This window comes from Ochotona princeps, chromosome 2 (genome assembly GCF_030435755.1).
Source record: "Ochotona princeps isolate mOchPri1 chromosome 2, mOchPri1.hap1, whole genome shotgun sequence".
Lineage (NCBI taxonomy): Eukaryota > Metazoa > Chordata > Mammalia > Lagomorpha > Ochotonidae > Ochotona > Ochotona princeps.
The window spans coordinates 14,426,853-14,442,032 of record NC_080833.1 but is presented as its reverse complement, the minus strand read 5'-3'; the positions used below and the strand labels follow the sequence as shown (position 1 = coordinate 14,442,032).

Genomic DNA, 15,180 nt, shown 5'->3' with positions numbered 1-15,180 from the left:
GACACTGGGGGTAGTAGGCACTGACAGCGGGGGGAGCTTTTCCCTCCTGGAAAACACAATTTACAAACATTTGTTGGACACTTACCAGATTCTGGGTTCTCTCCTTTTCCCCTGGAAAAGACAGATGAGCTCCTGGCTCTTGGGAACTCACAGCTCAGGGGGCTCAGGAGTGCAACGCAGCCTCCATCTGCCTGTACCCCCTGCTCCCTGTCACTGCTCTGGGGCCATTTTGACTGATTGAAGAGTGACAGGGAAGAGTTTGGCTTTGTCAAAGGCAGGTGCCAGCTGGAGACACACAGCAGGAAGTGAGGACGTGTGCAGTGGGTGTATTGCTCTCCACAGGCCCCTGCTGCAGTCCAGCGCCCTGCTCCTGGGCTCAATGCCTGCTTCTTCTGGGCCCCTGAAGGTGTGTAAGTGGCCTCAGCTCTCACTGTTGCTGGACTCAAAGGTCACCATGCCCTGTGAGTTTCTCCAGCTGTGTCCCCACTGGTTTTTTTTAAAGATTTATTTATTTTTATTACAAAGTCAGATATACAGAGAGGAGGAGAGACAGAGAGGAAGATCCTCCGTCCAATGATTCACTCCCCAAGTGAACGCAACAGCCTACGTACGCGCCAATCCGAAGCCGGGAACCAGGAACCTCTTCTCTTCCAGGTCTCCCACGCGGGTGCAGGGTCCCAAAGCTTTGGGCCGTCCTCAGCTGCTTCCCCAGGCCACAAGCAGGGAGCTGGATGGGAAGTGGAGCTGCCGGGATTAGAACCGGCACCCACATGGGATCCCAGCGCGTTCAAGGCGAGGACTTTTAGCCACTAGGCCACGCCGCCGGGCCCATGTGTCCCCACTTTTACCAAATGTTCCTCAGTTCCCTCTCCAGACTGCCATATGTTCCCTTCCAGGCCCTGACTCATGACACAGGTTTGGTTGAAGTCGCAGGTAACAGTCAGTACATATAGTGAGAGGGAATTTTATTCCCCTCCAGTGCCAGCCCCAAGCTGCCCTCTGCTCTGGGACACCACCTCCTCTTTCTACCTCATGGCCCCTCCAACCCTAGGTGATGCTCTTACCCCCGAGGACCTCCATCCCGAGCACAGATTTGTGTCCTCCATAATTCCTGTGCTGAAGTCCTAACCCCTCTGAGTGTGGCCTCACCTGGAATAGGGTCACTGCAGATATAATGAGTTTCACTGAGGTTGTTAGAGTGGCCCTCATGTACTGTGACAGGAGCCTTTGTAAAAAGTGGAAATGGGACAAGGGAGACAGAACTGAGGGATGGCTGACCCCCTACGAAAGGAAAGAGACCTGGAATAGCAGGATCCAGCTTGGATTTGACCAGCAGGCCTGGGGCTGCCAAGAGGAGCAGGAACCCCTGGGGCAGCCCAAGGGGAAGTCTGCAGAGCTTGGCCAGATATCCGGGGGAGGGGGGCAGTAGAGGAGCAGGTGGGCTGGCCTGAGGGAGGAGTTCCAGAAAGATAAATCCTGAAACTAAGAGGAACTGGCACACACACACACCTACACATGTCCCAGAGACATGGGTACTCTGTAGGGCTGGCACATGGAGGTCATGAGCAGACACAGGACACACACACACTGGACAGTGTGGTCCCCACTGTCGGGACACAACTGCCTGCTGACCTGCCCTTCCCATAGAACATGTCCTTGGAGAGCGTAATACGCTTTGTTTAAAGACTTTATTTAAAGACAGAGTGGCCAAGAGAGGAAAAGACACAAACACAGAAAGAGGCGGGGGAGAGAGAGATCTGACATCTGCTAGTTCACTTCTCAAATGGCTGTAAGAGCTAGAGCTCAGCCAGGCCACAGCCAGGAACCTGGAACTCCATGCAGATCTCCTACATGCTAGAAGGGCCCTAGTACTCAGGCCATCTTCCTGCTTCCCAAGCCACATTAGCAGGGACCTGGATCAGAAGTAGAACAGCTGAGACACAAAAGCAGCCCTCCTATATAGGATGTCGGCATTGGAAATGGCTGTTTGACTCACTGCACAATGCCAGCCCCCAAGTGCTGTATTCTTAGACACTTTCAGCCACACCAACAGATGACTCCATAGAAACAAGCCTGAATGCTAGGGGCTGCCTTACTGAGCTGGAAGGAAGGGCAGGCACCAGCTGGTTAGTCCAGCTGCACAGCCCTGTCACTGGAGACCTGGGTTCTTCCATCTTTGTGCTCCGTGGCTTCGGTATGCTCGGGTCTCAGTGGGCCACTTCCTTCATGGTTCCAGGGGCAGACGGTGGCAGGAGTCAAGTGCGGACAGTGTGTGACTGCAAGAAATATGTGAAAGGAGCAAGAAGGCGAGACCGGGAGGAAAAGGTGGCCAGGACAGCAGGTGTCATGGACAAGGGGCCCCATCCCCCCAGGCACTCTCAGGACCACCCCTTCGAGTTCAGCAGGTGCTGGACACCTTCCTCATCATCCCTCTGGGAACTCCTGGTGTGTCCAGCTGAGGCTTCCTGCCCTGCTCCTTGTCTCCATGCCCAGGGCACAAGCACACTCAATGCTCACACTCCTACACCTGCAATCCCAGGGCATACACATACAGTGTGATCCACATTACAGGACATGTGACCCTCCCACCCCCATGGAAAAAAAAAACTTTTCTTTCATTGTTTTTAGATTTTTATTTATTTTTATTGGAAAGGCTGATATACAGTGAGGAGAAGAGACAGAGAGGAAGATCGTCCATCCAATGATTCACTCCTCAAGTGACCGCAACGGCCGGTGCTGCGCCAATCCGAAGCCAGGGACCAGGAGCTTCTTTTGGGTCTGCCACAAGGGGGCAGGGTCCCAAGCACTTGGGCCGTCCTCAACTGCTTTTCCAGGCCACAAGCAGGGAACTGGATGGGAAGTGAGGCTGCCCGGATTAGGACCAGCGCCCATATGGGATCCCGGAGCGTTCAAGGCGAGGACTCTAGCCACTAGGCCACCGCGCCAAACCCCTCACTGCTTCTTAAGGTAGTCTGTGTCTGGAGCATCACAAGAGCCAGGACGTTAAACATCTCTTCCAACCTAGGAGCCCCCAAATGGAATTGCCATCACAATGTAGGAGCTAAAAGTAACATTGGGGTTCTCCAACCCAGACGTTATCTCCCAAATTACCGGCAGGAGGCGTGCAAGAGCCACAAATGGTCGCTGCATGGGTTCTCTGAATGAGATAAATGTCAGGGGCTCCCCCTAGTGGTGGAGAATGCACTCACCACCAGTTGCAGGGAATGCATTGCTTGGCTCCAAAGCCCTGGCACATTGATGGAACTTCGTTTATATTAGATCAATGGATGGTGAACAAATGGATGGAGTGATTAATTGGTGAATAAATGGATGGATGGATGGATGGATGGATGGATGGATGGATGGATGGATGGATGGATGGATGGATGGATGGATGGATGGATGAAAAGATAAATGGAGGACTGGGGGAATACAGAGAAGAGATAATCCAAAATAAAAAAAGGTAGGAGCAGGTGTTTGGCATAGGGGTTAGGATGCCATTCGGGAAGCCATGTCCCATATCAGAGTGCCTGGTTTGTTTGGGTCCTGACTCCGCTGCCTGCAGATCCTCTTATTGCTAATGTGCACCTGAGAGACAATGCGTGACAGTTTATATAATTGGGTACCTGCCACCAAATGGGAGACTGGGGTGGAATTCTGGGATCCTAGTTTCTGCCTAGTAAAACCTTGGCTATTAGGGGTATTCAAGGAGTGAAAAAGCATGTGGAAGGTCTATCTCTCTCTCTCTCTTTCAAATAAAAAATTTTTAAATTAAAAACAATATCTGTTTCCATGGCATAGTAATCTAAGCTTCTGTTCACAATGCCAGCATCCTATATGGATGCCGACTGTTGTCCTGGCTGCTGCATTGTCCATCTAGCTCATTAATAATGGCCTGGGAAACCAGCGGATGGCTCAAGTCCTTGGGCTCCTATACCCTTGTGGGAGACCCAGAAGAAGCTCCTGATTCCAGGCTTCAGATTGGCTCATCTCCGGCCATTTTGCACATTTAGGAAGTAAACCAGCAGACAAATAATCTCTCCTGCCTCTCTCTCTCTCTCTCTCTCTCTCGCTTTCCTTCTCTCTAACTTTGCCTTTCAAGAAAAAAAATTTAATATATTTGACAAAACAAATGACAGAATAACGGCATCTGTATTTGATACTTCTGACCACTGAATACATGCAAATCAGTGCTGTGCTGTGTGCCGCACGGCAGGAGGAAGCAGCAGAGGCCCAGGACATGAAGAACCCAGTCCACCATTACCCAGCTTTGAGGAGCAGAGGTGAGAATAGCCCAGGGCTCCTGACCCCAGCTGCCCTCCCAGCCTGAGCAGGCTTCTGGGTGCTGTGGAGCTGTCACTGCAGCTTTCAGGAGACAAACAGGTACCTGAGATGCTGGGCTATGGCAGCTGAACTCTGCCACACTGGGACAGAGGAGTGGGCTTTGTGTCCCTGGTTCCAAGATCCAGTCTGTGCCTGAGAGAAGCTGGGTCCAGGTCAAGTCCATGGGACGCTTTCTATTTGAAAGGCAGAGTGACACAAGCAGAAAGAGATCTTCTGTAAGGTGGTTCTCTCAAATGGCCACACAGCCTAAGCTGGACCAAGCCAAAATCAAGATCCAACAACTCCATCCAGTTCTCTCCCATGTGCAGCCTAACTGCTTTGGAAATGAACTCTGCTAAGGAGTTCTGCATGCAAGACAGCAGTCTACCAAAAACCAAAGCCGTAAAGGCAGGGGCTGTTCCCATGACAGGTTGGAGGTCATTGGGAAAATTCAACAGCAGTCAGAGAAGGGCAAACAGCCCAGTGCCCAGTGCCTGAGAATGGAAGCTATAGAAACAACACTGCATTGACTAAGGGCTATGGTTGGTAAGGCCACAGTCTTAAGGAAACAGGCCACGTGCTCTGCACACCTCCTCCCTCTGGACAAGCAATGATCCACCCGAGGCCCTCCTGGCTGGGGTGGTGAGTAGTCAGGAAACAAAAGACCCACAGGTGAATGAAGTCTATAAGAAATATGCTTCCCCCAAGTGAAGAAGTCACTGGGACAGGCATTGAGTTGTGACATTCACACAGAGCGCTTCCTCTGACTGCCTGTTTTCAATAACTTGCATTTGTTTCTTTTCTCATTACATGTCACCCTTTCTTCAAACTGGTTCATACTGCACTGGTCATAGCAAGATCACCCAGTGGGTGGCAGGGGCCCATGAACTCAAGTCATCGCCCACTGCCTGCTCAGACACATCCACAGCAGAGCAGCTGGGACTCACACAGGTGCTCATAAAGGTGCTATGAGGTGGTTTAAGCTGCTGTGCCAAAGGGATGGCTCCTATATGTTTTTGCTAATTTGTTTGTTTGTAGAAATCAAACATAATGTTGCATGTCCACAACATTTTGACGCATGGACAAGGATGAAGTAGTGGCCACTGTGGGTTGGGGTTGCAAATCTGCTGACAGAAAGTGACAGTCACTGGGGATGAGGCAGTAAGATGAGCTAGGAACTGGTCCAGAAGAAGCAGCGGTTCAGAATAAGGAGTGACAAGAGGCCACATCAATCCCCCAAGCTTCCTTGGAAATAGCAAGGAAGACTCAAAACTTCCCATAGTTCACAGCATGGAGACTTAAAGTGTGACCCCAGGGGTCCGGCCAGGCCTGGGTCGCCTGGCCTGGGTCCTTGGCCCACCAGTATGGTGGGTGCTAGTTCCATGAGCCCCGAGGGCAGGGGTCTGGCGGGGCCTGGATTGCCTGGCCTTGGTCCATGGGCCCACCTGCTCCATGGGTGTGGGTTAAATGGGGCTCAGGTCAACTGGCTTGGGCCCTTGGCCCACCTGCAAGAACTGGTTCTCCTCAGTGGAAAAGATGGAGTAGTGGACATTGGTCCAGATCCATATGGAGGATATGGCAGCCCTTTGAGCTCTTCAGGGAACATCTGTACCATCCCAGAAGAAGGACAGAACAAATTGGGCAACTACCCTGGCCAAATGATGACAGCAAATATCTGGGTGAGTGGAGGCTCTGAGGTCAACTACGTTAGCCAACAGACATTGAAAGAGTTCCCCCATCCTTGGATCAGCGAGAGTGACAACATTTCAGAACTATCGAAACCACCTGGGCAGAACCCTCAGAGTATGTGCCAATTGGGATCCTAGATTGAAATTGGGTGATCATTCCCCATCCCTGAGCACTAGGCAGTTGGGAAGCTGAGTGTATGGCTTCTCCCCTTATCCCCTCAACCCGAAACAGGAAGGAGAAATAGAAAGTTTGGAAACAATAACCACACCCACTTTTCCCTAACCCTTGATCCACCCCACTCTGATCAACTACATTAACATCATCTTAAAAAAAAAAGAAAAGAAAAGAAGAGAAAACGAGCGACCCCAGAAGACACACCTGTTAGATGCTGAAACATTCAGGACAGTGGGCCACTCAGTAAATGCTTCATCAATAACAAGTGCAATACTTTCCATTGACACAACAGAGTAGAAAGTTGAGCAGGCAATTTTGCAAGGTGAGCTAGGCTGCCACCTACATCAACATTCCACATGAGAGTGTGTGGGTTTGGTTACCCCACTGCTATTCCAGCTTCTTGCTAATGCGCCTGGGAAGGCAACCAGGGATGGCCCAAGAATTTGGGTTCCTGCCACCCACAGGGGCAATGCAGATGGAACTCCACCTTCCTGGCTTCGGTCCAGACCAAACTCAGTCATGGGGACCATCTGGAATCGAACCAGTGGATGGAAGATCTCTCTCCTCTTCTCTCTCTCTCTCTCTCTCTCTCTCTCTCTCTCTCTCTCTATCACACACACACACACACACACACACACACACATTTCTCTTCACTATGCCTTTCAAATTAATAGGTGGATCTTTTTTAAGATGAAAAAGACCCTATTTGGGCCCTGTTCCTTTACATGAGCTATTTTTAGCTCTGCCCTTCAGTTTCTCATCTGATAAACAAAGATGTTGTCTACTAAGGTTGTAACTAGGAGTAAACAAGCTAATGCGTGACACATCAGACACAGTTGGTGTTCTCTATATGCCACTATTGTTTGCTTTTATGGAAGAAGAGGCAAGTGAAAGGTTAACATTTGGCATCGATAATTCAGCTTCCGTGAGAAGCTGGGGAACCAGCTCTAATAAAACAGAAAAAGCTTTGATTTGCCACACATGCCAGTGCCTGTGGAGGAAATGCACCACGGCTGATTACAAACCACCACTGGCTAACAACCAGTTCACCACATTCCAGGCTACTTAACAGTGTGAACCAGCTGGCTCCATCACCACAGCAGATGTATGCTGAAGCAGCAGGCAGGACCACACCTGGAACACAGGGGGCATATGTAAACATTCCCCACTGTTGAAGTCGGTCAGCTCAACAATGTGCACACAGTGCCCTTCTTACCCCATGTCACAGGACAGGAGGCTAGGTTTAAGCTCAGTACTTAGCCCAGGTCACAGCACAGCCAGCCACTTGCTCTCCTGAGTCCTGTCTCTTCTCAGCACAGCTGGACCTCGCCTACAGATGACCCTTGCCTGGGCAGCCTTTTAAAGGACCTATCTCAGCCCTGTGAAGAGGGGAGCCCTGTCCACACCTGGATTGTGTTTGACCTCAAAATCCCCAAGGTTGCTTGGCAGGGAGGAAGCTACTGATGGCAGGGGCTCCCGCCAAGCCACAGCTCCCCACACCTCCTGAGCTCAGATCTGTCCGGGCTTGTGCCCTCCACATGTGGGTCTGGACACCTCTTTTTGGCAGTGGGTGAGCGGAGAGCTCTTATCTGGGAGGGTATGAGATGACAGGTGTGACTCACCGAACTGTGTAGGAGAGGAGGGTGGAAGAATTCCAGCCCCAAGGGAGATGTTCAGCCTGGCTTGAAGCCAGGTAAGGGGTCAGGTGAGTCACACTGCCACAATGTCTCAGCTTTGTGGCAAATGCCATCCCGGCAGGGTGGGAGACTGCAGGAGGTGCCATGGCTCTTGGCCCTAGGTGTTTCCTGCAGACTTGGCATCACTCAAAAGTGGCTGTTGAGCTGGCCTTGCTTCTGCATGAGGCTTCCTGAGAGGCAGGTGAGGAGTTAACGAACAACTTAGGTGCTAAAGGACAGGATCCTGCCATCTGAGAACTGTGCCCCTCACTCTGGGGGCATGCAGAGGGAGGAGATACCCTCTATTCTTTGTGTCCAGGGTGGGAAACATGAGGGACAGGGGGTAGTATGGGACTCCGGCCCCTGAGGGCACAGGAGTCTGATGAGAATGGAGAGAGGAAGAGGCAAAGATTGGAAAGTCTATGATTAACAGCTGGGTTTGCAAGGAAGCCAAGAATAGAGACTGCGGAGGAGGGGAAAGCTGGGCTGGGGACTGTGCAGAGCGGCCACTCCACCGCGCTCAGGCCATTCTGAGAACCTGGCCTCCATCTCTACAGTGAGAAAGGCAGCGGGGTGTGGTCGGGAGGCGGAAGATGGGAGCTCAGTGGGGGTAAGGCTTCCTCTGCCCAGCATCGCACCCTGGAGCTGGCTGGCTCAAGGGCTCAGTTCACCCGGCCATTCACTGAATCTTCAGGGAGTTCGCGGCGGGAAGGCAGCATCCTCCCCCTCACTTGGTGCTGACGTTCCTTCTGCAGCCAGAAGATGGCGTTCCAATCCTGTCCCACTGGTTGAGTTGGGTGAATCCCTTGCTTTCTCAGAGTCTCATGGAGCCCGGCTGGAAAATGAAATCCCTGCCTTCCAGGGGTGCTATGAGGGTTAAATGAGTGGGTGACCACATCAGAGTGTTCAGCACCAGCAGGTACTTTTCAGTGTCACCTTATATGGGTGGGCCTGAGCAAGAGGTAGGCAGCTTGCAGGGGTCATCCCATTCGCACATGTTAGCTTAGAGCCAGCCAAGACCCCAGCCAGCTATCCTTACTACAGGCAGGCAGAGCCCTGACAGCCCCAGATGCAAGGACAAGTCCTGCCTCCCTCACCACACAACGGGGCTGACTCTCCTTTCTGGCCCCAGCAAGCCTGAGCATCTCCCAGAGTGGGAGCTGGAGAAGGGCTCCCCTCACCTTCTGGGGAGATGGAGAAACAGCATATCCCTCCCAAAATACTTGTCCCAGCTATTTCCAGCAACTGCCTGCCCCAAGCCAGAAATGGCTAGTGATCTTGGTGCCTAGCCACCTTCAGGACAAATGCCTGGGGCCCAGCCCTGTGGCTGGATGCCTGCCCACCTGGCTGCAGTCTGGAGTTGAATGAAGCCCAGGCCAGGCTGCTCGTGGGAATTGTCCACACTGCAGCCCTGGTCTACTGGGGTTCCCCACAGCCTCTTCCTCCTCCTGTGGGGGAGCCCTCTGTCCCTCCTCTTGGCTCCCTGTCTCAGGACCTGTCAGTGCCCCACCCAAGGCGAACGTGTGGTGCTGTCAGTGACTGTTGCCCCCAGGTTTGTGTGCTAATGGGCTTTAACCCTGGGTCTGGTCTGAGAGAAAAAGCAGGTAACCCAAAATGGAAAACGTTCTCGAAACACCTGACCTGCATTCTCCAAACATGCAGTGTCTGTCCTATGAAGATATGACAGCTGTTTAATAAGTTTTCCCTGATTTGAATGTCACATGAGATATGCAGGCATCCCATTTTTATGTGTCAGTTAAAAACAGAACATGTCTATACCCTAACAGACAGTGGAAGGCTGAGACACTCTTCAAGGTTTTGGGAAACTAGAGAGACATGAAAGGCCGTGCAGTGCCTGATCCCCAAATGGCTCCTCAATTAGGAAAATGTTGGCTAAGAAGAACATTAGAACATTGGGTAAAATTTGAATGTGGACTCTACAATAGGTAATAACACTGAAATTATTTTATTTATTTTAGATTTGGGGCCAGTGATCCAACTACTGCCTGGTACACGCATACCCTGTACCTGAGTGCCTGGTTTGAGGCACCTCGGTTTCTCATCCAGCTTCCTGCTAATGTACCGGGGAGGGGTAGATGGTGTCTTGCCTCCATATGGAAGACCTCAATGGAGTTTAGTCTCCCAACTTCAGCCTGGCTGTTGTGAGCGCTGAAACTGTCAAATGGAAGATACCTCTCTTCTCTCTCTGCAATATCAACTAAAATGAAAATAAACTTTTTAGAAATTTTTCAAGAACTCGGAATTTGGTCGCTGTAGGAGCGGAGCCATATAAAATAAAATATCCTTGATTCCTCTCAGCAGGAGGGACATGTGAAAACAATCCAGGGTAAAAAAGGCTTTTGTCTGTGACTTAGGCACAAAGCAGTAAATACAGGCATCTATGCAGGGATGGATATGGCAAAAAAAACTTAGCAATTCATGAATTAAAGCAGATATATAATGGGGATATATAATGGGAGTTCATTATCGTGTAAGTTTTCAATAAGTTTGAGAATCTTTCAGAATTTAAAAGCCAAACTCTGTTTCCCATATTCAAGGAAGACAGTGATGGAGACGGACTTTAACCTCCCAACCCCCGCCCAGTACAATCAGTTTTCAAAGGGGAATTTTGTTTACTCAAAGCCCAAGTACTGGGTACCCCCTGTGAGCCTGAGAGGTGGGGGGCTGTAAAAGGACTGCTGAAATTTGCTCCTCAAGGGTCCTCACACTCCAGCCAGAGCATGGTAGATGCCAACATGGGGCTGTTTTGCTTTTTGAGAGGGAGAAAGATCTGCTGATTCATTCCTCAAATGCCTGCAACAGCCAAAGCCAGGAGCCAGGAACTCAATCCAGATGCCTCACGCGGTTGGCCAGAAATCAATGACTTGAGTCATTCCCACGCCTTCCAGGGTCTGTATTAGCAGGAATCTGGAATCAGAAGCCAGAGCCAGGCATCAAACCCAGGCGCTCCAGCATGGGAATTCAGTTTGGTATCTGAACTGCTAGGCCAAATGCCCACCTGACCACATGGGATTGCTGGATGCAGCAGGGAGAGACAAGGAGGGAAGAAAGCCTTACGCCATTACGCCCATGGATGGGTCAGCCATGGGACAGCCCTGGAGACTTGATACCTGTTTGCTGACCCAGGGAGATAGGAAAAGAAATTGATGCTGACCACAGCTGGCAGGAATTGTGTTTGAGCAAGCATAGAACTTTCTGGCTCTTGGCATAATTAAACCCAAGGAAAACAGCAAGGAACTCTGGACAGCAGCCACCCCAGCCTCATTTCAAAAATAGAGCCCATCTGTCCCAGCAGGCTTAAAGCGAATCTGGCCCTAAGGCAGGGGCCTGGCCCCAGTGACACGGAGGCCCCTCCCAGCTCCAGGATTCCATGATTCTATGACATGGCCAGCAGTCTGGAGTGGCGGCATGAGGGAAGCCCCAGTGGAGAGCAAGAGGAGGGCTGAGTCATCTACCTCCTAAGACAGAGTGAGAACGGAGAGGGCCCGTGTGGCAGAAGAGGCCAGCCAGAAAGGGCAGAAGGGGTCTGTTTTTCAAGAGGCAGAGATGGGGTGGGGTTGGACCAGGGAGGGAAGAGGCCTGGGTCTGGACATTCCACCAGCTTCAGACCCAAAGGACAAGGGCAGCTGAGAGGATCAGGGCTGGGAGGGGGGAGGCAGCTGTTTCCTGGGTGGGATGGGCTCCAGTCCTGCTCTGGTGGGTCAGGCAGCTGTGGAGAACCAGTGGGGAGAGTCGGCAGTAGTCCGGGAGGGAAGTCAGAACCTTGCTTTGGGCAGAATGGAGGGGATGGTGGGAGGGGAACCAAGTGAGGGGAACCAAGGGGGACCAGAGGGACTCCCCAACCCTGGTTGGGCCCAAACAGGCTGGGAATAAGAGATAGAGTTGCACGGACCAAGCACCTATTTGGCCTAGGGAGGTCTTAGCCTCTAGAAGTGTCCACCTGGGGACCAAAAAAGTAGGCCTCCCATACTCCCTCCTCCTGTGGGATGAGTCAAAGGGGATTGAGGCCAAATATCTTGAAGCATTCTGGTCCTGTGGTCCAGGGCCCCAAGCCCGTGAGCAGCCCCACTACACTGCCTTCCCCACTCTCCTCTGGGCTTCCTAGTCATGGTCAGCATGGTTACCCAGCACCCATCTCCATCAGCCTTCCCCCCACCAGGGTTCCCATGCAGTCAGAGCCAGTGTGCCAGGAACTCGCCCCCAACAGACTGTGAGAGAGGTCAAGGTCACCCCCGACAACATAGCATTGTCTGTCAGGGGCCACCAGACACACCCAAAACAGGAGCCCAGCCCCAGCATTGACCAGTTGAGTCATCATAGGCAAGTCACGGCATGTCTCTAAGCCTCCATTTCCCTATCCGCCACCCAGGAACAAGACAGTCGTAACCACCCCTCGATTTGGGCTGGGCCCTCCATGAGTAAGTCCCTGCGAGAGTGCCGTGAGTGGCTGAGCACACAGAGGGCTCCCCAGCACCCTGCTGCCACTGAGACACACTTTGCTAGCAGGAGGGTACATTGTACAGCTGGTTAGTCACTTGAGAGTCCTGAAAGCCTATCTCAGCCTGGAATCTCACCATCAGAAATTCACTCCTTCATCTCTGTGGTCTCCTGGAGCCCCCCCCCCCCGCCCCAGTTTCACAAGTGAATGGCAATTTCAAGAATGTGCTAAAAGACAAGATGCTGCCTGCTTTTTCCACATCATCTGAGGGGCTCAGCTTTCTCCCGATCTCTTCCCCTGCTCGTTGTGTTTTTGCAAGAAGAGAGTATTGGTTTTCCAATTTGAGATTCTTTGGGTCCCTGGAGGAAGATGGCAAGAGGGAGCAGGGCTGGATCTCTAGGGGCAGAGGGATACTTTCTGCAGATTTAGCCTGGAAAGAGGTGGCCAGGAGCCCTGGGGAGCTGACCCAACTCTCTTTTCCCAGTCCACGCAACTCACCCTGACCTGTTGAGCTGGGACGAAGCTGCAAAGCTTGATCTGTGCAGCTGGGACGATGTCTAGACGCCAGGTGAGCCGCCCGAACACTCACAACTGCTTGAACCACCCCAACAGCACGTCCTTTGCAGCCCCAGCTCCAAGCTGGACCCTGAGCTCCAACCTGAATGGGACCAATTACCTCAAGCGCCCACGCACCCCAAGTGGCTCCGAGTTCAGCAGCTGCAGTAGCTACTCGGATCGATCCTTCCACCCTAGCTCCCCCAGACTCCAACTACAGAAGATCTGCATGGGCCAGCCCTACAACTCTAAGTGCGTGGAAACTAGTCCCCTGGCCAATTATCCCAACGTGACCAAAAAGCCCACCTATCACAGCAATCCCAACTGCCTGCTCTGCACAGATGGTCCCTCAGGTCCCTCCAGTCCCACATTCCTGGACCAGCTCATCAAAGGTATCAACTACCTGGACCGCTCCACCAACTCCTACAACAGCGGCCCCAAGTCTCTGAGCCTGCCCAGGCTTGCCGCCAACTACCTGGAACGCGCCGCCAATTCTCTTTACCTGGACCACCTGGAACACTCTCCACCACGCAGTTACTCCACCCCCAATGCCAGTGCACCCTGCCCCGACACCAGTGCCCCCAGCACCTGCATAATGTCATCCCCCAGAGGTGCCAGCATCCCACAGTGCCTGGGTGAACCCAGCAGTGTGAGTTGTCAGCGCCAGCCTCCTTCCCGGAGCCTCAACCCTTTGCTCCCCCAGAGGTCAGGTATAAAACTGCCAGAGCTCCCTTTGTTTGGTAATGGGCTCTTTTCCTTAAGCAGATTACCCAAGGTCTGGGAAGCAATCCGCTCAGGCTGGAGTGCCCCCGAGCCCATCCCCAAACCCTCTAGCTGGTGGTGATCCAAACTTCCGCCATGAGATGGACATGTGTCCAACCTGCCAGTTATGGAAAATAAATTGTGGCAAAATGCTCCTTCCAAGACTCTGTTTGGGGTGGAAATGGCCACTTGGATCGGAGGTTACAAACTCTAGGTACATAGCCAAGTCAAGTCCAAGTTATGTGTATGCCCTGGGATGGTGGCAGGAGGGAGGTGAGGAGCCTGTGAGCAGGGAGGACCATCTCACACCCAGCTCTCAGTGGTGGTGTTGCCTTTAAAAGTCAGTGTCTAGGGCCCGGCGTGATGGCGTAATGGTTAAGGTCCTCACCTTGCACACACCAGATCCCATATGGGCGCCGGTTCTAATCCCAGCAGCCCCACTTCCCATCCAGCTCCCTGCCTGTGGCCTGGAAAAGCAGTCGAGGACGGCCAAAGCCTTGGGACCCTGCACCCGAGTGGGAGACCTGGAAGAGGCTCCTGGCTTTGGATTGGCTCAGCTCCAGTCGTTGCGGCCGCTTGGGGAGTGGATCATCGGACAGAAGATCTTCCTCTCTGTCTCTCCTCTCTGTATATCCACCTTTCCAATAATAGTAAATAAATCTTAAAAAAAAAAGTCAGTGTCTTTATTTTCCACAGCAACAACAAATTCAGGAATATTGCAGTGCTCTGTGAGCAGAACGGGAGAACTGATGAGGAGTGGGTGTTTGGCATAGCTGTTAAGACCCCACTTGAGGTGCCCACATCCCTGAGTTTGAGTCCCAGATCTGTTCCTGATTGCAGCATCCCGGTAATGCACCTGCTCATGGGACTTGGGTGAAACCAGATTGAGCTCTAGGCACTTGGTTCTGCCAGGCTGTTGTAGGCATTTGGGGTATGATCCAGCAGACAGAAGATGTCTTCCTCTCTGCTCTTCATATAAATTAATATTTTAAAATTTAAAAATCTGCTCTTAGATACTTTCAGGGTATGAAGCCTGCAGTTCTCAGGAATGGGTCCCTGGGGTCTGGGAGGAGAGGGAGCCTCCTTAACCTCGGCTTCCCCGTGTGAAGAAACAGAGCAGTCATTCCCTCTCGATCCCACCTTCCTTTTCAGGAGTGTCGATTGTAGCACAGTCCCATGGAAGCAGAAAGGTAGAAGCAAGAAGAAGTAAAACCAGCGAACCTATGTGGCAGGAACCGTTCTAAGAGACGTACACCTTCAAATGCCCACAACATCCAGAATTGGGTCTAGGCCAAAATCCAGGAGCCAAGAGCGCAATTTAGTTCTCCCACATGTGTGGCAGGAACCCAATCAGGGTCTGCAGTGGGAGGAAGCTGGAGTCAGGAGCCAAGAGTCAGGAGTTAAACCCATTTACTCTAATGTAAGACACAAGCAGGCAACCCAACCAATGGCTTAACGCTAGCCCAAATGCCTGCCCTGTGTTCTGTCTATTCTTTTTTCTTTATTATTATTTTAATGGGAAATGCAGGTTTACAGAGAGAC

General features: G+C 51.9%; 1 protein-coding gene across 1 annotated transcript; it reads left to right on the top strand.

Moving 5' to 3' along the window:
- The first annotated feature begins 12,839 nt into the window (after positions 1-12,839).
- LOC101519793 (uncharacterized) lies at positions 12,840-13,793 on the top strand. Its single transcript, XM_004592397.4, has one exon. It carries the CDS (start codon positions 12,875-12,877, stop codon positions 13,718-13,720), a length of 846 nt encoding a protein of 281 aa, XP_004592454.2. The 5' UTR covers positions 12,840-12,874; the 3' UTR covers positions 13,721-13,793.
- The last annotated feature ends 1,387 nt before the right edge of the window (positions 13,794-15,180 follow it).

What these genes read in the sequence shown, in the direction of transcription:
- LOC101519793 (XM_004592397.4), top strand. Translation starts at nt 12,875, where the DNA reads ATGTCTAGACGCCAGGTGAGCCGCCCGAACACTCACAACTGCTTGAAC.